The sequence below is a fragment of the Carassius carassius genome, chromosome 33, assembly GCF_963082965.1.
Source record: "Carassius carassius chromosome 33, fCarCar2.1, whole genome shotgun sequence".
In the NCBI taxonomy this organism is placed as follows: domain Eukaryota; kingdom Metazoa; phylum Chordata; class Actinopteri; order Cypriniformes; family Cyprinidae; genus Carassius; species Carassius carassius.
In genome coordinates this window covers 28,483,743-28,508,988 of record NC_081787.1, presented here as the reverse complement: position 1 = coordinate 28,508,988, position 25,246 = coordinate 28,483,743, and the positions used below count along the sequence as shown (strand labels likewise).

General features: G+C 40.9%; 1 protein-coding gene across 2 annotated transcripts; it reads right to left on the bottom strand.

The window, feature by feature from the left end:
- LOC132114051 (palmitoyltransferase ZDHHC15B) lies at positions 1-24,909 on the bottom strand. Of its 2 annotated transcripts, XR_009425247.1 has the most exons (13): positions 24,729-24,909; positions 6,291-6,317; positions 5,994-6,088; positions 5,390-5,510; positions 5,222-5,291; positions 5,084-5,116; positions 4,852-4,972; positions 4,045-4,177; positions 3,767-3,893; positions 2,710-2,822; positions 1,782-1,845; positions 776-1,573; positions 1-719 (listed from the first exon to the last, which is right to left on the bottom strand). XR_009425247.1 is itself a non-coding variant. In XM_059522180.1 (12 exons), the coding sequence occupies exons 1-11, from the start codon at positions 24,892-24,894 to the stop codon at positions 1,805-1,807; spliced, it is 1,047 nt and encodes a 348-aa protein (XP_059378163.1). In that variant the 5' UTR covers positions 24,895-24,909; the 3' UTR covers positions 1-1,573; positions 1,782-1,804. The 2 variants fall into 2 exon arrangements, 1 of the variants encoding a protein (XP_059378163.1); XM_059522180.1 differs by having other exon boundaries at positions 1-1,573.
- Between the last annotated feature and the right edge of the window lie 337 nt (positions 24,910-25,246).

Below are 25,246 nucleotides of genomic sequence, written 5' to 3'. Positions count from 1 at the left end.
TATTTATTTATTTTATTGAATCATCAGACAGAACTTACAAACAATACAATATTTTGCACCATTGGGAAAAACATTGGCATGTAATGACTTAGATGTAGTGGATATGGAGTTAAAGAGAAGTTTGAGCACATACACAGTCAAAGGAGGCAAAGATCTCCCTCAGATTAAGGTCAGTGCAAATCAAATGAGAAGCATTGGCTAATAAGGATCCTCATAAGTGAGAACCATATGACAGGCAGATCAATTACAATTTCACGCAAACGGGACTCAAACATACCTTTCAAACAGACTAACTTTAAACTCAAAAGATTACTCACCCACTTAGAATACAACACGATACTGCAATGCCATACCTACTTCTTTTGCACTAGAGGAAAACGAGGCAATAGTTTTCACAGGACAGTCCTATCGTCTGACATCATCCTCATGTGTTCATGGGATTTACAGTAATACTTTAAACAGATCTCGTATTAGGTTTTACAAGTCCTAAACTATACTCAGCAGTCTCTTCCTAAATATATACAGAGAGAGGTATCAAAATGAGTTTATATTGCATCACAATGTAAAAGAAAGAAAGAAAATCCAGACTGCTCTCTATTGACCACAGAAAACAAGTCACAGTCTGAATCAGTCTTTAAGAATTAAAACTCAAAGCTCAATAAAATGTCAGCTTAAGTCAGTGATATACTGTATAGAGGATAAATGCATAGGATTGATGTCTTACCAACTCAATATGAAAACTTAGATTAATGGTGGTAACACACACACACACAACAGAGGAAGAGCTCTGGGTGAATGTCATGACACATGTCCATGTCACATTTCAACCCAAAATCAAAAGAAAAAGGAAATTCATCAAATTAATTCTATTGTGCATAATAAAGAAGAAACCTATTTTACGGTTACATTTAAAGTTCCAGTTCCCATTACTGTGATGCATCCAGATATTGATTCTCAATGGTTATTATCATTTATTAAATTCTCTTTATTGCTAAACTGTACTGCTTTTCATTAAAGATTAAAGGCAGGATAGCAAATACTACCAAGAAGTATAAATACGTCACAATTTACACAAATAAAAGTTTGGCATTTTATGCAGGTTTTGATATATAAATATTCAAATTAATATGATCATAAATCATGTATCGTAAACCGGCCTAATTTAAAGCAACGCCTGCTATATAATACAATCTCACTTTGTTTCCGGGGTGAAGTATGATCTGGACATGTTGGGGTTTAAGGTTTTATCTCACTATGTGAAGAAAACAAACAAAAAAGTAACAGAAACATCCGAGAAAAACCTCCTACTAGATATTGGATTATCATATTTGATCAGAGAAGTCCATCTGTTCTCATAAAAGCACGATCATAAACAGTCCAACGGGTCTATGACATCTGAAACTGATTGTCCCGTGTAAAAGATGAGCGATATACTTGATAACATTCAGCACAAGTCCTAAGTAATCAGCATGACAGGGAACTCCGGGATTTGATCCAGGATTTGGAATGCAGTCGACTCATTCAAGGATTGATTCGGAAACTACTCATGAGGCTAAAGTCAATCAGGATCCCACTAGTCAAATAAATGAGAAACCAATGTTAGCATGAAAAGTGAAAAGCTTAGACACTAGATGCAGGTTTTTAGACTGAGTGGTGTTGCCAGGGTCGCTCATTTTGAGTCATCATTCATGTCCATAGTACAAACCCTCTCAAGTTAAATACTCCTAAATGATATAAGAGTAACAGTGATGCTTGCCTTCACCACTAAAGCCCAAACTCACCAAATATCCGTCCGCTCCGCTGATTATGATTCCGTCCTAATAACAACTGAAGGGCCATTTTCATCTGAAATAAGATTGGATTGGAGAGAGTTTACAGCAGCGGATGTATCTGAACTGGAAACAAATAAGTGAATATCAAAGGTTTCTTTGAACCGTGTTGTTAAGGTACAGCACTGCACCTGTATCAGATACAGCTCTTTCTGAAATACAACTCCAGGGCTCCAGACTAACACTAAACAAAACATCCTCCGTCTCATGGAAATGGACAATTAAACACTACGATTAAACACTAAACTTACTTGTACCCGGTTCAATTTTGATATATGTTTACTGTTTTATGTAAAAATCCACTTTTATAGGAAAAAAGTCAATATTTTAAAAGTACATTCTTCTTATTTCAGGGAAACTTCCTACCTAAGGAAATAAACGGATACAAAATATGGATTTGAGTTGAAATATATATATATTTTTTTCTTAGCTCAAAGCGTAAATGTTATTTATGTTAGTCACTCCAGTATGTAATTAAAGCGGAGTTCGTTTATTGCATAAAGTGTCCAAAAATCGTACATCATCCGGATATTTAAAGTGCTCTTCATTTTCATGAGTTTGTGAAATGGGACACACGCCGTCAGTATTGTTATTGATGATGTCATTACTGAGGAATTACAGACCTGGGAATGTCACAACTGACCAATCAGAATCAAGCATTTCAGAGGGGCGTGTGATAAACGGCTTTAAATCACAGAGACAGCTGTGGTCTGTATTCTGCACTTCTCTCCGGTGTAATCAAGGACTCGTGATCCATCCACATCTAAACACACAGGCTCTGACCAAACTGATGAATGCTCTGGCCGTGTACTTCAAACGAGTATTGAACTAAAGTTTAAATGACATTTCAACTTCCATTTCAACTTGGATGCAATCTCACCTGCGCTTTCTTCATCTGACCCACCGTCCTCCATCCATTTCCCCTCGTTGGCCAATAAAGGATTCTCAGACTCACGCAGGGTCCTCAGTGGGAAATAATGCCCATCACCCTGACTATAACACAACACAGAAGACTTGCTCATAGTGGTGTTGTTCTTTTACGTGCACCGCTTTGTTATCTTAAAACGGATATCCATTTATAAGCTACCAAAAAAACTTTATTTTTAATAAAGAAGTCTCTTCTGCTCACCAAGGCTGCATTTATTTTATAAACAAATACAGTAATAAATACAGTAACAATTATTACAATTTAATGGCGCCTTATATTTTTGTGGAAAAATTGATAATTTTTTTTTTCAGGATTCTCTGATGAACAGAAAGTACAAAAACAGCATTTATTTGAAATCGGAATCGTTTGTAGCATTTAAGTTGTCCAGGGCAGTCACGATTCCTCGATTTAATTTGAGTAGTTAATTATAAAAATTTCGTTTTTTTGCTCGTGTTGATTAACCGGCAAAATCCCGGACTGTTTTCTAAGGTTGCATTAAATACTAAAACCGTTTAAAAAGAATCATAATAAAGCATAGTGCCATTGGTTAGTCAATATTAAACAAGGATTAGATGCCTGTAAAGTGTAAAAACAATTGTCAAGCCAATAACGCCATCTGCAGGCATTTGATATGATAAATAATGTACAGAAGTTATGATTATATTGCTTTATTACACTGTATGTAATAAAACATATTACACATAACATCTTATATTGTTTTATTACATGTATTTGAATGGCTTTGTTCAATATATATATAATTGCTTGCATTCTATATGTTATTTGAATCAATTATTATTGCCTCATTGCTATTATATACATACTTTTAGTCATTTTAAAGTCTTTCGTTTGCTTGGGTTACCATAAAAATGACCAGATTAATCATCAGAGTAATGCTCTAATTACTCGATTACCACAATAATTGTTAGTGACAGCCCTATAAATGTCTTTAGTTTTGATCAGTTGAATGCATCCTCTCAGAGAGTGAGCGGTTCTGACACGAGCTCACCTTGTGAACACGGGAATAAACCAGAGCTTTTTGTCCTCTCCAAACACCTGCTGGAGGTTTCTTCTGAGCCCAACGTTAAAGCCGTTCCTGTCAGGCCCGTTCTGAAACACTGGCGCGGAGAACGCCTCTGAAAAACAGGAACGCTCATGAGGTTAAACAGAAATGAGTGAGTCACACAAATCACTTCTGTTAACCAAAGGTCACGCTCACACTGTAGCAAAGCATGACATTTCTGCTTCTCGATGAGATACAATGAAAGGGTAAAGGTGAACTCATACCTAGCGTGGATCTGTTTTTAGCCACCAACCAACAGTGGTAGCCGAACAGGAACATGAGACTCACAAAAAACATGAGCGCCACAAACAACAGGAAGAGCACGTGGAATTTCGCAGGACCATTGGGAAGATCTCCCTAACAAAGAAATGCAAAGAAACTTTGGAAATGCATAGATCAAACCCTAAACATTTTTATTCTAAAATACGTTTTACCGCACCAAACTGTGGCTACCCAGAGATCATTCTAGAAACCCGTGACGGGATGAGTGTGTGTTTTAGATGCTGCTCTGACTGGACTCCATGGAATACTGATATTACAGCAATACTGAAACGGATCAGAAACACTGCATTATGTGCATGCTCTGCAAAGTCTTTTATTTCTCATTGACTCATTTTTGAAAATGCGACCTCATGAAAATCTGAGCTGGGTTGTGTGTTGAGAGTTTATTGCATTGATGGAGCAAGAACATAATGCATGTGCACAACTGAGTGAAAGCTTGCACTCTTTGTCTTGCTAATATTAATGAGTTAAGACGTTAGTTTAGGAAAAGTGAATGGTATTCTAAAGTAGCCTATCTGAACCATGATAGCTCTTTCTTCAGCTAAGTAACACTGCAATAACATTTCATAGTTAACACGAGAGCCTGCGCCTGCACAATATCTCAAAGCATTTAAATAATACCTGTCATTTTCCATGACTCTCCCAGGCCTGGAAATCTCCATTTTAAAATCCCATAACCATACGTAAGTTTTACAGATAACAAGGCTCGTCTAGTACGAGCTCGATCAAAACCGCTTGCTGAAACTCACCACCCAGAACTTGAGGAAGTACTGAAACACTGTGGATGCAACGAACACGCAGTAGATCATGGAGTAAGACAGGAACAGCAGAAAGAACTTATAGTTGGAGAAACCCACACAGTTGTTCACCCTAAAGAGCACAGCATACAAAAATATCACGTATCCTGCATCTCGAAGCGTGCAGAATATAATGTGAATACATCAGATCACTTTAATCATATTATAATAAATTATTATTTACCACGGACAGTGGTGGTCCATTTTCAAAATGCATCTGTAAAAACACAGGAACACAGGTCGGGTGGCATCCTGTAACTTTAATTAAATGGGGTTTTGTGTAGAGCCGAGCGATCTGTTTTCAGGAACAGGTTGGACTTACGTTTCACAGACGGAGCAGTGATGACAGCGGTCTGGCTTTATCACCTGACAGCGATCACAGAACCTGATCGCTGAAGACACAGAGATACAGAAGATCACATCCGATCATGCCAAACACTGCCATTCACAGCTAATGAGGAAGTCAAGACATGAGTGATGACAGGCTGACCTCCTGACTGAGCGCGCGTGAAGATGGGAAGTTTCTTGGCGATATCTGCGAGGATCTGCTTCTGAACATCCGGCCTTTCTTCCATCTCATACCTCTCCTTATCACTGTATGACAAATGGAACTAGAGCCAAGAGAAAACATTTAATTTGTTTTTGCATGGTAACATTTTTAATGACAATCAAGCAGTTTTCACCTACTGTTGTTTACTTCACTGGTGTGCACTGCCATGTGCCTCGTGCTGCTTTACTTATCTTCTGTTCACATGTCCTATTTGTACTTTATATTGTATCTGTATTCTACTGTTAGTGTTATCTGTGTGCACCTAGAGTCTGAGAGTAACACAATTTCAGTTCTCTGTATGTATGTGCTGTACACGTGGAAGAATTGACAATAAAGCAGACTTGACTCTTCATTAAATTCTCATAACTGTTATTCAGTGTTTACAAACAGCACCATCATTTAGAAATGTTTTGTAATTATGAATATCACATGGTTAATTGTCATGCAAATAATGCAAGGAAAAACAAAGAACATGCGATCAATCCTGCATTCTGATTCTTATATACAGTAATCTCCAGAGTCACAAGCAGAAAGCAGAAATCACCTTTTTAGACGGTGTAGATGGTGGAGTAAAGATGGCCTTCCAATAGGTCCAGCAGAACATTATAAAGCACACGTGAAAGATCAACAAATACACCACTGTGGAGAAAACACACATTATCACCAATCATGTTTGTCACACAGAACTAGAGATGCAAACCTTCTTTTTATTCATTATGTGAGTCTGTTTTGTGCAGTTTGATGGTGCGGCGTGACACAAAATGATACAACTGATCATCAGCTGAGAGATGACTGGTTTTTAGACTGATATGCCACAGATGACTGTATATCCCACACTCACCTCTCTCCAGATCATTACTGAGGGTCACTGAAAAACAAGATAATCAGGATCAGTGTGGTCAGACAGCATGAAAACAGAATCAGGATCAGTGTGGTCAGACATCATGAAAAAAGAATCAGGATCAGTGTGGTCAGACATCATGAAAACAGAATCAGGATCAGTGTGGTCAGACATCATGAAAACAGAATCAGGATCAGTGTGGTCAGACATCATGAAAACAGAGAATCAGGATCAGTGTGGTCAGACATCATGAAAACAGAGAATCAGGATCAGTGTGGTCAGACATCATGAAAACAGAATCAGGATCAGTGTGGTCAGACAGCATGAAAACAGAATCAGGATCAGTGTGGTCAGACATCATGAAAACAGAATCAGGATCAGTGTGGTCAGACATCATGAAAACAGAATCAGGATCAGTGTGGTCAGACATCATGAAAACAGAATCAGGATAAGTGTGGTCAGACATCCTGAAAACAGAATCAGGATCAGTGTGGTCAGACATCATGAAAACAGAGAATCAGGATCAGTGTGGTCAGACATCATGAAAACAGAGAATCAGGATCAGTGTGGTCAGACTTCATGAAAACAGAGAATCAGGATCAGTGTGGTCAGACAGCATGAAAACAGAGAATCAGGATCAGTGTGGTCAGACATCATGAAAACAGAGAATCAGGATCAGTGTGGTCAGACATCATGAAAACAGAGAATCAGGATCAGTGTGGTCAGACATCATGAAAACAGAATCAGGATCAGTGTGGTCAGACATCATGAAAACAGAGAATCAGGATCAGTGTGGTCAGACATCATGAAAACAGAGAATCAGGATCAGTGTGGTCAGACATCATGAAAACAGAATCAGGATCAGTGTGGTCAGACATCATGAAAACAGAGAATCAGGATCAGTGTGGTCAGACTTCATGAAAACAGAATCAGGATCAGTGTGGTCAGACATCATGAAAATAGAATCAGGATCAGTGTGGTCAGACATCATGAAAACAGAATCAGGATCAGTGTGGTCAGACATCATGAAAACAGAGAATCAGGATCAGTGTGGTCAGACATCATGAAAACAGAATCAGGATCAGTGTGGTCAGACATCATGAAAACAGAGAATCAGGATCAGTGTGGTCAGACATCATGAAAACAGAATCAGGATCAGTGTGGTCAGACATCATGAAAACAGAGAATCAGGATCAGTGTGGTCAGACATCATGAAAACAGAGAATCAGGATCAGTGTGGTCAGACATCATGAAAACAGAGAATCAGGATCAGTGTGGTCAGACATCATGAAAACAGAATCAGGATCAGTGTGGTCAGACATCATGAAAACAGAATCAGGATCAGTGTGGTCAGACATCATGAAAACAGAATCAGGATCAGTGTGGTCAGACATCATGAAAACAGAGAATCAGGATCAGTGTGGTCAGACATCATGAAAACAGAATCAGGATCAGTGTGGTCAGACATCATGAAAACAGAATCAGAATCAGTGTGGTCAGACATCATGAAAACAGAATCAGGATCAGTGTGGTCAGACAGCATGAAAACAGAATCAGGATCAGTGTGGTCAGACATCATGAAAACAGAATCAGGATCAGTGTGGTCAGACATCATGAAAACAGAATCAGGATCAGTGTGGTCAGACATCATGAAAACAGAGAATCAGGATCAGTGTGGTCAGACATCATGAAAACAGAGAATCAGTATCAGTGTGGTCAGACATCATGAAAACAGAATCAGGATCAGTGTGGTCAGACAGCATGAAAACAGAGAATCAGGATCAGTGTGGTCAGACATCATAAAAACAGAATCAGGGTCAGTGTGGTCAGACATCATGAAAACAGAATCAGGATCAGTGTGGTCAGACATCATGAAAACAGAATCAGGATCAGTGTGGTCAGACATCATGAAAACAGAGAATCAGGATCAGTGTGGTCAGACATCATGAAAACAGAATCAGGATCAGTGTGGTCAGACATCATGAAAACAGAATCAGGATCAGTGTGGTCAGACATCATGAAAACAGAGAATCAGGATCAGTGTGGTCAGACATCATGAAAACAGAATCAGGATCAGTGTGGTCAGACATCATGAAAACAGAATCAGGATCAGTGTGGTCAGACATCATGAAAACAGAATCAGGATCAGTGTGGCCAGACATCATGAAAACAGAATCAGGATCAGTGTGGTCAGACATCATGAAAACAGAATCAGGATCAGTGTGGTCAGACATCATGAAAACAGAATCAGGATCAGTGTGGTCAGACATCATGAAAACAGAATCAGGATCAGTGTGGTCAGACAGCATGAAAACAGAATCAGGATCAGTGTGGTCAGACATCATGAAAACAGAATCAGGATCAGTGTGGTCAGACATCATGAAAACAGAGAATCAGGATCAGTGTGGTCAGACATCATGAAAACAGAGAATCAGGATCAGTGTGGTCAGACATCTTGAAAACAGAATCAGGATCAGTGTGGTCAGACAGCATGAAAACAGAATCAGGATCAGTGTGGTCAGACTTCATGAAAACAGAATCAGGATCAGTGTGGTCAGACAGCATGAAAACAGAATCAGGATCAGTGTGGTCAGACAGCATGAAAACAGAATCAGGATCAGTGTGGTCATACATCATGAAAACAGAATCAGGATCAGTGTGGTCAGACATCATGAAAACAGAGAATCAGGATCAGTGTGGTCAGACTTCATGAAAACACAGAATCAGGATCAGTGTGGTCAGACATCATGAAAACAGAATCAGGATCAGTGTGGTCAGACTTCATGAAAACACAGAATCAGGATCAGTGTGGTCAGACATCATGAAAACAGAATCAGGATCAGTGTGGTCAGACATCATGAAAACAGAATCAGGATCAGTGTGGTCAGACATCATGAAAACAGAGAAACAGGATCAGTGTGGTCAGACATCATGAAAACAGAATCAGGATCAGTGTGGTCAGACATCATGAAAACAGAGAATCAGGATCAGTGTGGTCAGACATCATGAAAACAGAGAATCAGGATCAGTGTGGTCAGACGTCAGACAGCATGAAAACAGAATCAGGATCAGTGTGGTCAGACATCATGAAAACAGAATCAGGATCAGTGTGGTCAGACATCATGAAAACAGAGAATCAGGATCAGTGTGGTCAGACGTCAGACAGCATGAAAACCGAATCAGGATCAGTGTGGTCAGACATCTTGAAAACAGAATCAGGATCAGTGTGGTCAGACATCATGAAAACAGATAATCAGGATCAGTGTGGTCAGACATGAAAACAGAATCAGGATCAGTGTGGTCAGACAGCATGAAAACAGAGAATCAGGATCAGTGTGGTCAGACAGCATGAAAACAGAGAATCAGGATCAGTGTGGTCAGACATCATGAAAACAGAATCAGGATCAGTGTGGTCAGACATCATGAAAACAGAATCAGGATCAGTGTGGTCAGACATCATGAAAACAGAATCAGGATCAGTGTGGTCAGACATCATGAAAACAGAGAATCAGGATCAGTGTGGTCAGACATCATGAAAACAGAATCAGGATCAGTGTGGTCAGACAGCATGAAAACAGAATCAGGATCAGTGTGGTCAGACAGCATGAAAACAGAGAATCAGGATCAGTGTGGTCAGACATCTTGAAAACAGAATCAGGATCAGTGTGGTCAGACATCATGAAAACAGAGAATCAGGATCAGTGTGGTCAGACATCATGAAAACAGAATCAGGATCAGTGTGGTCAGACATCATGAAAACAGAATCAGGATCAGTGTGGTCAGACATCATGAAAACAGAATCAGGATCAGTGTGGTCAGACATCATGAAAACAGAATCAGGATCAGTGTGGTCAGACAGCATGAAAACAGAATCAGGATCAGTGTGGTCAGACATCATGAAAACAGAATCAGGATCAGTGTGGTCAGACATCATGAAAACAGAGAATCAGGATCAGTGTGGTCAGACATCTTGAAAACAGAATCAGGATCAGTGTGGTCAGACAACATGAAAACAGAATCAGGATCAGTGTGGTCAGACTTCATGAAAACAGAATCAGGATCAGTGTGGTCAGACAGCATGAAAACAGAATCAGGATCAGTGTGGTCAGACAGCATGAAAACAGAATCAGGATCAGTGTGGTCATACATCATGAAAACAGAATCAGGATCAGTGTGGTCAGACATCATGAAAACAGAGAATCAGGATCAGTGTGGTCAGACTTCATGAAAACACAGAATCAGGATCAGTGTGGTCAGACATCATGAAAACAGAATCAGGATCAGTGTGGTCAGACTTCATGAAAACACAGAATCAGGATCAGTGTGGTCAGACATCATGAAAACAGAATCAGGATCAGTGTGGTCAGACATCATGAAAACAGAATCAGGATCAGTGTGGTCAGACATCATGAAAACAGAGAAACAGGATCAGTGTGGTCAGACATCATGAAAACAGAATCAGGATCAGTGTGGTCAGACATCATGAAAACAGAGAATCAGGATCAGTGTGGTCAGACATCATGAAAACAGAGAATCAGGATCAGTGTGGTCAGACGTCAGACAGCATGAAAACAGAATCAGGATCAGTGTGGTCAGACATCATGAAAACAGAATCAGGATCAGTGTGGTCAGACATCATGAAAACAGAGAATCAGGATCAGTGTGGTCAGACGTCAGACAGCATGAAAACAGAATCAGGATCAGTGTGGTCAGACATCTTGAAAACAGAATCAGGATCAGTGTGGTCAGACATCATGAAAACAGATAATCAGGATCAGTGTGGTCAGACATGAAAACAGAATCAGGATCAGTGTGGTCAGACAGCATGAAAACAGAATCAGGATCAGTGTGGTCAGACAGCATGAAAACAGAGAATCAGGATCAGTGTGGTCAGACATCATGAAAACAGAATCAGGATCAGTGTGGTCAGACATCATGAAAACAGAATCAGGATCAGTGTGGTCAGACATCATGAAAACAGAATCAGGATCAGTGTGGTCAGACATCATGAAAACAGAGAATCAGGATCAGTGTGGTCAGACATCATGAAAACAGAATCAGGATCAGTGTGGTCAGACAGCATGAAAACAGAATCAGGATCAGTGTGGTCAGACAGCATGAAAACAGAGAATCAGGATCAGTGTGGTCAGACATCTTGAAAACAGAATCAGGATCAGTGTGGTCAGACATCATGAAAACAGAGAATCAGGATCAGTGTGGTCAGACATCATGAAAACAGAATCAGGATCAGTGTGGTCAGACATCATGAAAACAGAATCAGGATCAGTGTGGTCAGACATCATGAAAACAGAGAATCAGGATCAGTGTGGTCAGACATCATGAAAACAGAATCAGGATCAGTGTGGTCAGACATCATGAAAACAGAATCAGGATCAGTGTGGTCAGACAGCATGAAAACAGAGAATCAGGATCATTGTGGTCAGACATCATGAAAACAGAATCAGGATCAGTGTGGTCAGACAGCATGAAAACAGAATCAGGATCAGTGTGGTCAGACATCATGAAAACAGAAGCAGGATCAGTGTGGTCAGACATCATGAAAACAGAGAATCAGGATCAGTGTGGTCAGACATCATGAAAACAGAGAATCAGGATCAGTGTGGTCAGACATCATGAAAACAGAATCAGGATCAGAGTGGTCAGACATCATGAAAACAGAATCAGGATCAGTGTGGTCAGACAGCATAAAAACAGAGAATCAGGATCAGTGTGGTCAGACATCATGAAAACAGAGAATCAGGATCAGTGTGGTCAGACATCATGAAAACAGAATCAGGATCAGTGTGGTCAGACATCATGAAAACAGAGAATCAGGATCAGTGTGGTCAGACATCATGAAAACAGAATCAGGATCAGTGTGGTCAGACATCATGAAAACAGAATCAGGATCAGTGTGGTCAGACATCATGAAAACAGAATCAGGATCAGTGTGGTCAGACATCATGAAAACAGAATCAGGATCAGTGTGGTCAGACATCATGAAAACAGAATCAGGATCAGTGTGGTCAGACATCATGAAAACAGAGAATCAGGATCAGTGTGGTCAGACATCATGAAAACAGAGAATCAGGATCAGTGTGGTCAGACATCATGAAAACAGAATCAGGATCAGTGTGGTCAGACATCATGAAAACAAAATCAGGATCAGTGTGGTCAGACAGCATGAAAACAGAGAATCAGGATCAGTGTGGTCAGACATCATGAAAACAGAATCAGGATCAGTGTGGTCAGACATCATGAAAACAGAGAATCAGGATCAGTGTGGTCAGACATCATGAAAACAGAATCAGGATCAGAGTGGTCAGACATCATGAAAACAGAATCAGGATCAGTGTGGTCAGACAGCATGAAAACAGAGAATCAGGATCAGTGTGGTCAGACATCATGAAAACAGAGAATCAGGATCAGTGTGGTCAGACATCATGAAAACAGAATCAGTATCAGTGTGGTCAGACATCATGAAAACAGAGAATCAGGATCAGTGTGGTCAGACATCATGAAAACAGAATCAGGATCAGTCTGGTCAGACATCATGAAAACAGAATCAGGATCAGTGTGGTCAGACATCATGAAAACAGAATCAGGATCAGTGTGGTCAGACAGCATGAAAACAGAGAATCAGGATCAGTGTGGTCAGACATCATGAAAACAGAATCAGGATCAGTGTGGTCAGACATCATGAAAACAGAATCAGGATCAGTGTGGTCAGACATCATGGAAACAGAATCAGGATCAGTGTGGTCAGACATCATGAAAACAGAATCAGGATCAGTGTGGTCAGACATCATGAAAACAGAATCAGGATCAGTGTGGTCAGACATCATGAAAACAGAGAATCAGGATCAGTGTGGTCAGACAGCATGAAAACAGAGAATCAGGATCAGTGTGGTCAGACATCATGAAAACAGAATCAGGATCAGTGTGGTCAGACATCATGAAAACAGAATCAGGATCAGTGTGGTCAGACATCATGAAAACAGAGAATCAGGATCAGTGTGGTCAGACATCATGAAAACAGAATCAGGATCAGTGTGGTCAGACATCATGAAAACAGAATCAGGATCAGTGTGGTCAGACATCATGAAAACAGAGAATCAGGATCAGTGTGGTCAGACAGCATGAAAACAGAGAATCAGGATCAGTGTGGTCAGACATCATGAAAACAGAATCAGGATCAGTGTGGTCAGACATCATGAAAACAGAATCAGGATCAGTGTGGTCAGACATCATGAAAACAGAGAATCAGGATCAGTGTGGTCAGACATCATGAAAACAGAATCAGGATCAGTGTGGTCAGACATCATGAAAACAGAGAATCAGGATCAGTGTGGTCAGACATCATGAAAACAGAGAATCAGGATCAGTGTGGTCAGACATCATGAAAACAGAGAATCAGGATCAGTGTGGTCAGACATGAAAAAAGAATCAGGATCAGTGTGGTCAGACATCATGAAAACAGAATCAGGATCAGTGTGGTCAGACATCATGAAAACAGAATCAGGATCAGTGTGGTCAGACATCATGAAAACAGAGAATCAGGATCAGTGTGGTCAGACAGCATGAAAACAGAGAATCAGGATCAGTGTGGTCAGACATCATGAAAACAGAATCAGGATCAGTGTGGTCAGACATCATGAAAACAGAATCAGGATCAGTGTGGTCAGACATCATGAAAACAGAGAATCAGGATCAGTGTGGTCAGACATCATGAAAACAGAATCAGGATCAGTGTGGTCAGACATCATGAAAACAGAGAATCAGGATCAGTGTGGTCAGACATCATGAAAACAGAGAATCAGGATCAGTGTGGTCAGACATCATGAAAACAGAATCAGGATCAGTCTGGTCAGACATCATGAAAACAGAATCAGGATCAGTGTGGTCAGACATCATGAAAACAGAATCAGGATCAGTGTGGTCAGACATCATGGAAACAGAATCAGGATCAGTGTGGTCAGACAGCATGAAAACAGAATCAGGATCAGTGTGGTCAGACATCATGAAAACAGAATCAGGATCAGTGTGGTCAGACATCATGAAAACAGAATCAGGATCAGTGTGGTCAGACATCATGAAAACAGAGAATCAGGATCAGTGTGGTCAGACATCATGAAAACAGAGAATCAGGATCAGTGTGGTCAGACATCATGAAAACAGAATCAGGATCAGTGTGGTCAGACATCATGAAAACAGAATCAGGATCAGTGTGGTCAGACATCATGAAAACAGAATCAGGATCAGTGTGGTCAGACAGCATGAAAACAGAATCCGGATCAGTGTGGTCAGACATCATGAAAACAGAATCAGGATCAGTGTGGTCAGACATCATGAAAACAGAGAATCAGGATCAGTGTGGTCAGACATCATGAAAACAGAGAATCAGGATCAGTGTGGTCAGACATCATGAAAACAGAATCAGGATCAGTGTGGTCAGACAGCATGAAAACAGAGAATCAGGATCAGTGTGGTCAGACATCATGAAAACAGAATCAGGATCAGTGTGGTCAGACATCATGAAAACAGAGAATCAGGATCAGTGTGGTCAGACATCATGAAAACAGAGAATCAGGATCAGTGTAGTCAGACATCATGAAAACAGAGAATCAGGATCAGTGTGGTCAGACATGAAAACAGAATCAGGATCATTGTGGTCAGACATCATGAAAACAGAATCAGGATCAGTGTGGTCAGACATCATGAAAACAGAATCAGGATCAGTGTGGTCAGACATCATGAAAACAGAGAATCAGGATCAGTGTGGTCAGACAGCATGAAAACAGAATCAGGATCAGTGTGGTCAGACATCATGAAAACAGAATCAGGATCAGTGTGGTCAGACATCATGAAAACAGAGAATCAGGATCAGTGTGGTCAGACATCATGAAAACAGAATCAGGATCAGTGTGGTCAGACATCATGAAAACAGAGAATCAGGATCAGTGTGGTCAGACATCATGAAAACAGAGAATCAGGATCAGTGTGGTCAGACATCATGAAAACAGAATCAGGATCAGTGTGGTCAGACATCATGAAAACAGAATCAGGATCAGTGTGGTCAGACATCATGGAAACAGAATCAGGATCAGTGTGGTCAGACAGCATGAAAACAGAATCAGGATCAGTGTGGTCAGACATCATGAAAACAGAATCAGGATCAGTGTGGTCAGACATCATGAAAACAGAATCAGGATCAGTGTGGTCAGACATCATGAAAACAGAGATTCAGGATCAGTGTGGTCAGACAGCATGAAAACAGAATCAGGATCAGTGTGGTCAGACATCATGAAAACAGAATCAGGATCAGTGTGGTCAGACATCATGAAAACAGAATCAGGATCAGTGTGGTCAGACATCATGAAAACAGAGAATCAGGATCAGTGTGGTCAGACATCATGAAAACAGAATCAGGATCAGTGTGGTCAGACATCATGAAAACAGAGAATCAGGATCAGTGTGGTCAGACATCATGAAAACAGAGAATCAGGATCAGTGTGGTCAGACATCATGAAAACAGAATCAGGATCAGTGTGGTCAGACATCATGAAAACAGAATCAGGATCAGTGTGGTCAGACATCATGGAAACAGAATCAGGATCAGTGTGGTCAGACAGCATGAAAACAGAATCAGGATCAGTGTGGTCAGACATCATGAAAACAGAATCAGGATCAGTGTGGTCAGACATCATGAAAACAGAATCAGGATCAGTGTGGTCAGACATCATGAAAACAGAGAATCAGGATCAGTGTGGTCAGACATCATGAAAACAGAGAATCAGGATCAGTGTGGTCAGACATCATGAAAACAGAATCAGGATCAGTGTGGTCAGACATCATGAAAACAGAATCAGGATCAGTGTGGTCAGACAGCATGAAAACAGAGAATCAGGATCAGTGTGGTCAGACATCATGAAAACAGAATCAGGATCAGTGTGGTCAGACATCATGAAAACAGAGAATCAGGATCAGTGTGGTCAGACATCATGAAAACAGAGAATCAGGATCAGTGTGGTCAGACATGAAAACAGAATCAGGATCAGTGTGGTCAGACATCATGAAAACAGAATCAGGATCAGTGTGGTCAGACATCATGAAAACAGAATCAGGATCAGTGTGGTCAGACATCATGAAAACAGAGAATCAGGATCAGTGTGGTCAGACAGCATGAAAACAGAATCAGGATCAGTGTGGTCAGACATCATGAAAACAGAATCAGGATCAGTGTGGTCAGACATCATGAAAACAGAATCAGGATCAGTGTGGTCAGACATCATGAAAACAGAGAATCAGGATCAGTGTGGTCAGACATCATGAAAACAGAATCAGGATCAGTGTGGTCAGACATCATGAAAACAGAGAATCAGGATCAGTGTGGTCAGACATCATGAAAACAGAGAATCAGGATCAGTGTGGTCAGACATCATGAAAACAGAATCAGGATCAGTGTGGTCAGACATCATGAAAACAGAATCAGGATCAGTGTGGTCAGACATCATGAAAACAGAATCAGGATCATTGTGGTCAGAAATCATGAAAACAGAATCAGGATCAGTGTGGTCAGACATCATGAAAACAGAATCAGGATCAGTGTGGTCAGACATCATGAAAACAGAGAATCAGGATCAGTGTGGTCAGACATCATGAAAACAGAGAATCAGGATCAGTGTGGTCAGACAGCATGAAAACAGAGAATCAGGATCAGTGTGGTCAGACAGCATGAAAACAGAATCAGGATCAGTGTGGTCAGACATCATGAAAACAGAATCAGGATCAGTGTGGTCAGACATCATGAAAACATAATCAGGATCAGTGTGGTCAGACATCATGAAAACAGAATCAGGATCAGTGTGGTCAGACATCATGAAAACAGAGAATCAGGATCAGTGTGGTCAGACATCATGAAAACAGAATCAGGATCAGTGTGGTCAGACATCATGAAAACAGAGAATCAGGATCAGTGTGGTCAGACATCATGAAAACAGAGAATCAGGATCAGTGTGGTCAGACATCATGAAAACAGAGAATCAGGATCAGTGTGGTCAGACATCATGAAAACAGAATCAGGATCAGTGTGGTCAGACATCATGAAAACAGAGAATCAGGATCAGTGTGGTCAGACATCATGAAAATAGAATCAGGATCAGTGTGGTCAGACATCATGAAAACAGACTCAGGATCAGTGTGGTCAGACATCATGAAAACAGAATCAGGATCAGTGTGGTCAGACATCATGAAAACATAATCAGGATCAGTGTGGTCAGACATCATGAAAACAGAATCAGGATCAGTGTGGTCAGACAGCATGAAAACATAATCAGGATCAGTGTGGTCAGACATGAAAACAGAGAATCAGGATCAGTGTGGTCAGACAGCATGAAAACATAATCAGGATCAGTGTGGTCAAACATCATGAAAACAGAGAATCAGGATCAGTGTGGTCAGACATCATGAAAACAGAATCAGAATCAGTGTGGTCAGAGAGCATGAAAACAGAATCAGGATCAGTGTGGTCAGACATCATGAAAACAGAGAATCAGGATCAGTGTGGTCAGACATCATGAAAACAGAATCAGGATCAGTGTGGTCAGACTTCATGAAAACACAGAATCAGGATCAGTGTGGTCAGACATCATGAAAACAGAATCAGGATCAGTGTGGTCAGACTTCATGAAAACACAGAATCAGGATCAGTGTGGTCAGACATCATGAAAACAGAATCAGGATCAGTGTGGTCAGACATCATGAAAACAGAATCAGGATCAGTGTGGTCAGACATCATGAAAACAGAGAATCAGGATCAGTGTGGTCAGACATCATGAAAACAGAATCAGGATCAGTGTGGTCAGACATCATGAAAACAGAGAATCAGGATCAGTGTGGTCAGACATCATGAAAACAGAGAATCAGGATCAGTGTGGTCAGACGTCAGACAGCATGAAAACAGAATCAGGATCAGTGTGGTCAGACATCATGAAAACAGAATCAGGATCAGTGTGGTCAGACATCATGAAAACAGAGAATCAGGATCAGTGTGGTCAGACATCATGAAAACAGAGAATCAGGATCAGTGTGGTCAGACAGCATGAAAACAGAATCAGGATCAGTGTGGTCAGACATCATGAAAACAGAATCAGGATCAGTGTGGTCAGACATCATGAAAACAGAGAATCAGGATCAGTGTGGTCAGACATGAAAACAGAATCAGGATCAGTGTTGTCAGACAGCATGAAAACAGAGAATCAGGATCAGTGTGGTCAGATATCATGAAAACAGAATCAGGATCAGTGTGGTCAGACATCATGAAAACAGAATCAGGATCAGTGTGGTCAGACATCATGAAAACAGAGAATCAGGATCAGTGTGGTCAGACATCATGAAAACAGAATCAGGATCAGTGTGGTCAGACATCATGAAAACAGAGAATCAGGATCAGTGTGGTCAGACATCATGAAAACAGAGAATCAGGATCAGTGTGGTCAGACGTCAGACAGCATGAAAACAGAATCAGGATCAGTGTGGTCAGACATCATGAAAACAGAATCAGGATCAGTGTGGTCAGACATCATGAAAACAGAGAATCAGGATCAGTGTGGTCAGACATCATGAAAACAGAGAATCAGGATCAGTGTGGTCAGACAGCATGAAAACAGAATCAGGATCAGTGTGGTCAGACATCATGAAAACAGAATCAGGATCAGTGTGGTCAGACATCATGAAAACAGAGAATCAGGATCAGTGTGGTCAGACATGAAAACAGAATCAGGATCAGTGTTGTCAGACAGCATGAAAACAGAGAATCAGGATCAGTGTGGTCAGATATCATGAAAACAGAATCAGGATCAGTGTGGTCAGACATCATGAAAACAGAATCAGGATCAGTGTGGTCAGACATCATGAAAACAGAGAATCAGGATCAGTGTGGTCAGACATCATGAAAACAGAATCAGGATCAGTGTGGTCAGACATCATGAAAACAGAGAATCAGGATCAGTGTGGTCAGACGTCATGAAAATAGAATCAGGATCAGTGTGGTCAGACATCATGAAAACAGAATCAGGATCAGTGTGGTCAGACATCATGAAAACAGAATGAGGATCAGTGTGGTCAGACATCATGAAAACATAATCAGGATCAGTGTGGTCAGACATCATGAAAACAGAATCAGGATCAGTGTGGTCAGACAGCATGAAAACATAATCAGGATCAGTGTGGTCAGGATCAGTGTGGTCAGACATCATGAAAATAGAATCAGGATCAGTGTGGTCAGACATCATGAAAACAGAGAATCAGGATCAGTGTGGTCAGACATCATGAAAATAGAATCAGGATCAGTGTGGCCAGACATCATGAAAACAGAATCATGATCAGTGTGGTCAGACATCATGAAAACAGAGAATCAGGATCAGTGTGGTCAGACATCATGAAAACAGAGAATCAGGATCAGTGTGGTCAGACATCATGAAAACAGAATCATGATCAGTGTGGTCAGACATCATGAAAACAGAGAATCAGGATCAGTGTGGTCAGACATCATGAAAACAGAATCAGGATCAGTGTGGTCAGACATCATGAAAACAGAGAATCAGGATCAGTGTGGTCAGACAGCATGAAAACAGAATCAGGATCAGTGTGGTCAGACATCATGAAAACAGAATCAGGATCAGTGTGGTCAGACATCATGAAAACAGAATCAAGATCAGTGTGGTCAGACATCATGAAAACAGAGAATCAGGATCAGTGTGGTCAGACATCATGAAAACAGAATCAGGATCAGTGTGGTCAGACATCATGAAAACAGAGAATCAGGATCAGTGTGGTCAGACATCATGAAAACAGAGAATCAGGATCAGTGTGGTCAGACATCATGAAAACAGAATCAGGATCAGTGTGGTCAGACATCATGAAAACAGAATCAGGATCAGTGTGGTCAGACATCATGAAAACAGAATACGGATCAGTGTGGTCAGACATCATGAAAACAGAATCAGGATCAGTGTGGTCAGACATCATGAAAACAGAGAATCAGGATCAGTGTGGTCAGACATCATGAAAACAGAGAATCAGGATCAGTGTGGTCAGACAGCATGAAAACAGAGAATCAGGATCAGTGTGGTCAGACAGCATGAAAACAGAATCAGGATCAGTGTGGTCAGACATCATGAAAACAGAGAATCAGGATCAGTGTGGTCAGACATCATGAAAACAGAGAATCAGGATCAGTGTGGTCAGACATCATGAAAACAGAATCAGGATCAGTGTGGTCAGACATCATGAAAACAGAATCAGGATCAGTGTGGTCAGACATCATGAAAACATAATCAGGATCAGTGTGGTCAGACATCATGAAAACAGAATCAGGATCAGTGTGGTCAGACAGCATGAAAACATAATCAGGATCAGTGTGGTCAGACATCATGAAAACAGAGAATCAGGATCAGTGTGGTCAGACATCATGAAAACAGAATCAGAATCAGTGTGGTCAGAGAGCATGAAAACAGAATCAAGATCAGTGTGGTCAGACATCATGAAAACAGAATCAGGATCAGTGTGGTCAGACATCATGAAAACAGAGAATCAGGATCAGTGTGGTCAGACATCATGAAAACAGAATCAGGATCAGTGTGGTCAGACTTCATGAAAACACAGAATCAGGATCAGTGTGGTCAGACATCATGAAAACAGAGAATCAGGATCAGTGTGGTCAGACTTCATGAAAACACAGAATCAGGATCAGTGTGGTCAGACATCATGAAAACAGAATCAGGATCAGTGTGGTCAGACATCATGAAAACAGAATCAGGATCAGTGTGGTCAGACATCATGAAAACAGAATCAGGATCAGTGTGGTCAGACTTCATGAAAACACAGAATCATGATCAGTGTGGTCAGACATCATGAAAACAGAGAATCAGGATCAGTGTGGTCAGACATTATGAAAACAGAGAATCAGGATCAGTGTGGTCAGACATCATGAAAACAGAATCAGGATCAGTGTGGTCAGACATCATGAAAACAGAGAATCAGGATCAGTGTGGTCAGACAGCATGAAAACAGAATCAGGATCAGTGTGGTCAGACATCATGAAAACAGAATCAGGATCAGTGTGGTCAGACATCATGAAAACAGAGAATCAGGATCAGTGTGGTCAGACAGCATGAAAACAGAATCAGGATCAGTGTGGTCAGACATCATGAAAACAGAATCAGGATCAGTGTGGTCAGACATCATGAAAACAGAATCAGGATCAGTGTGGTCAGACATCATGAAAACAGAGAATCAGGATCAGTGTGGTCAGACATCATGAAAACAGAGAATCAGGATCAGTGTGGTCAGACATCATGAAAACAGAGAATCAGGATCAGTGTGGTCAGACATCATGAAAACAGAATCAGGATCAGTGTGGTCAGACATCATGAAAACAGAATCAGGATCAGTGTGGTCAGACATCATGAAAACAGAATCAGGATCAGTGTGGTCAGACATCATGAAAACAGAATCAGGATCAGTGTTGTCAGACATCATGAAAACAGAGAATCAGGATCAGTGTGGTCAGACATCATGAAAACAGAGAATCAGGATCAGTGTGGTCAGACATCATGAAAACAGAGAATCAGGATCAGTGTGGTCAGACAGCATGAAAACAGAATCAGGATCAGTGTGGTCAGACATCATGAAAACAGAGAATCAGGATCAGTGTGGTCAGACATCATGAAAACAGAGAATCAGGATCAGTGTGGTCAGACATCATGAAAACAGAATCAGGATCAGTGTGGTCAGACATCATGAAAACAGAATCAGGATCAGTGTGGTCAGACATCATGAAAACAGAGAATCAGGATCAGTGTGGTCAGACATCATGAAAACAGAATCAGGATCAGTGTGGTCAGACAGCATGAAAACATAATCAGGATCAGTGTGGTCAGACATCATGAAAACAGAGAATCAGGATCAGTGTGGTCAGACATCATGAAAACAGAGAATCAGGATCAGTGTGGTCAGACATCATGAAAACAGAATCAGAATCAGTGTGGTCAGAGAGCATGAAAACAGAATCAAGATCAGTGTGGTCAGACATCATGAAAACAGAATCAGGATCAGTGTGGTCAGACATCATGAAAACAGAGAATCAGGATCAGTGTGGTCAGACATCATGAAAACAGAATCAGGATCAGTGTGGTCAGACTTCATGAAAACACAGAATCAGGATCAGTGTGGTCAGACATCATGAAAACAGAATCAGGATCAGTGTGGTCAGACTTCATGAAAACACAGAATCAGGATCAGTGTGGTCAGACATCATGAAAACAGAATCAGGATCAGTGTGGTCAGACATCATGAAAACAGAATCAGGATCAGTGTGGTCAGACATCATGAAAACAGAGAATCAGGATCAGTGTGGTCAGACATCATGAAAACAGAATCAGGATCAGTGTGGTCAGACATCATGAAAACAGAGAATCAGGATCAGTGTGGTCAGACATCATGAAAACAGAGAATCAGGATCAGTGTGGTCAGACAGCATGAAAACAGAATCAGGATCAGTGTGGTCAGACATCATGAAAACAGAATCAGGATCAGTGTGGTCAGACATCATGAAAACAGAGAATCAGGATCAGTGTGGTCAGACATCATGAAAACAGAGAATCAGGATCAGTGTGGTCAGACGTCAGACAGCATGAAAACAGAATCAGGATCAGTGTGGTCAGACATTATGAAAACAGAATCAGGATCAGTGTGGTCAGACATCATGAAAACAGAGAATCAGGATCAGTGTGGTCAGACATGAAAACAGAATCAGGATCAGTGTTGTCAGACAGCATGAAAACAGAGAATCAGGATCAGTGTGGTCAGATATCATGAAAACAGAATCAGGATCAGTGTGGTCAGACATCATGAAAACAGAATCAGGATCAGTGTGGTCAGATATCATGAAAACAGAGAATCAGGATCAGTGTGGTCAGACATCATGAAAACAGAATCAGGATCAGTGTGGTCAGACATCATGAAAACAGAGAATCAGGATCAGTGTGGTCAGACATCATGAAAATAGAATCAGGATCAGTGTGGTCAGACATCATGAAAACAGAATCAGGATCAGTGTGGTCAGACATCATGAAAACAGAATCAGGATCAGTGTGGTCAGACATCATGAAAACAGAATCAGGATCAGTGTGGTCAGACAGCATGAAAACATAATCAGGATCAGTGTGGTCAGACATCATGAAAACAGAGAATCAGGATCAGTGTGGTCAGACATCATGAAAATAGAATCAGGATCAGTGTGGTCAGACATCATGAAAACAGAGAATCAGGATCAGTGTGGTCAGACATCATGAAAATAGAATCAGGATCAGTGTGGTCAGACATCATGAAAACAGAATCATGATCAGTGTGGTCAGACATCATGAAAAAAGAGAATCAGGATCAGTGTGGTCAGACATCATGAAAACAGAGAATCAGGATCAGTGTGGTCAGACAGCATGAAAACAGAATCAGGATCAGTGTGGTCAGACATCATGAAAACAGAGAATCAGGATCAGTGTGGTCAGACATCATGAAAAAAGAATCAGGATCAGTGTGGTCAGACATCATGAAAACAGAATCATGATCAGTGTGGTCAGACATCATGAAAACAGAGAATCAGGATCAGTGTGGTCAGACATCATGAAAACAGAGAATCAGGATCAGTGTGGTCAGACAGCATGAAAACAGAATCAGGATCAGTGTGGTCAGACATCATGAAAACAGAGAATCAGGATCAGTGTGGTCAGACATCATGAAAATAGAATCAGGATCAGTGTGGTCAGACATCATGAAAATAGAATCAGGATCAGTGTGGTCAGACAGCATGAAAACAGAGAATCAGGATCAGTGTGGTCAGACATCATAAAAACAGAATCAGGGTCAGTGTGGTCAGACATCATGAAAACAGAATCAGGATCAGTGTGGTCAGACAGCATGAAAACAGAATCAGGATCAGTGTGGTCAGACATCATGAAAACAGAGAATCAGGATCAGTGTGGTCAGACATCATGAAAACAGAGAATCAGGATCAGTGTGGTCAGACATCATGAAAACAGAATCATGATCAGTGTGGTCAGACATCATGGCTGTGTCTCAAACCCTTGACTCTTGTCTCACTCGGAGGAAGTGACACTCACCACGGCCTCGCTGTGGTCACTGTCCAGTGTTTATAGTCAGGCTACTCACTAGGTTTGAGACACAGCCCATGTAAACAACACTATATCAGGTTTTTAATCAGAGTCGGGCGGACACAGAGACTCGAAACCGGTTTATTTTGCGTCATAACAGCGACAATACAACTGAACTGACGAGCCACTGTAGACAATACATGACACTTCCTTATTACAGTCGAACAGCCATTATCCCTGATGAAAAGAATCAAGTGTGAGATCTTACCGAAGCACAGTTCAAAGACATACGCGTAATAAGACCAGAGAACCACAGAGGAGATGATGATGACAGGAATCCAGGAGAAAATCCTCTGACAACATCTGAGAGCTCTCGACAGAGACATGATCAGCCCGCTCTGGGATCCTCTAGTACGCCTATCCAAACTCTCCATCTGCTAGAAAGCCTGGCGCATTACCAAACAACGATCCGCTCTGGGATCCGCTAGTACGCCTGCTCGCCCGAACTACAGCATCATCTGCGACTGATGTACAATATGTTAGAGAAACTAGACTAGAAACTAGACTAGTCTATCTATCTATCTATCTATCTATCTATCTATCTATCTATCTATCTATCTATCTATCTATCTATCTATCTATCTATTAGTTTATCATATTTTACAGTATTCCTTTAACAGTGCTTTAATCATAATTAGTGTATTACAGTGTTGCACATTTCAAAATGTGTAGATGTTGCTATATGAGGCAAATATAATTTGTAATAATTCACACGGTAAGAAATGT

What these genes read in the sequence shown, in the direction of transcription:
- LOC132114051 (XM_059522180.1), bottom strand. Translation starts at nt 24,894, where the DNA reads ATGGAGAGTTTGGATAGGCGTACTAGAGGATCCCAGAGCGGGCTGATC. An exon ending in CACGCGCGCTCAGTCAGGAG is followed by an intron (nt 5,292 to 5,389) that starts GTCAGCCTGTCA and finishes CTGTGTCTTCAG; the next exon opens with CGATCAGGTTCTGTGATCGC. An exon ending in TAAAAACAGATCCACGCTAG is followed by an intron (nt 3,894 to 4,044) that starts GTATGAGTTCAC and finishes CCTGTTTTTCAG; the next exon opens with AGGCGTTCTCCGCGCCAGTG.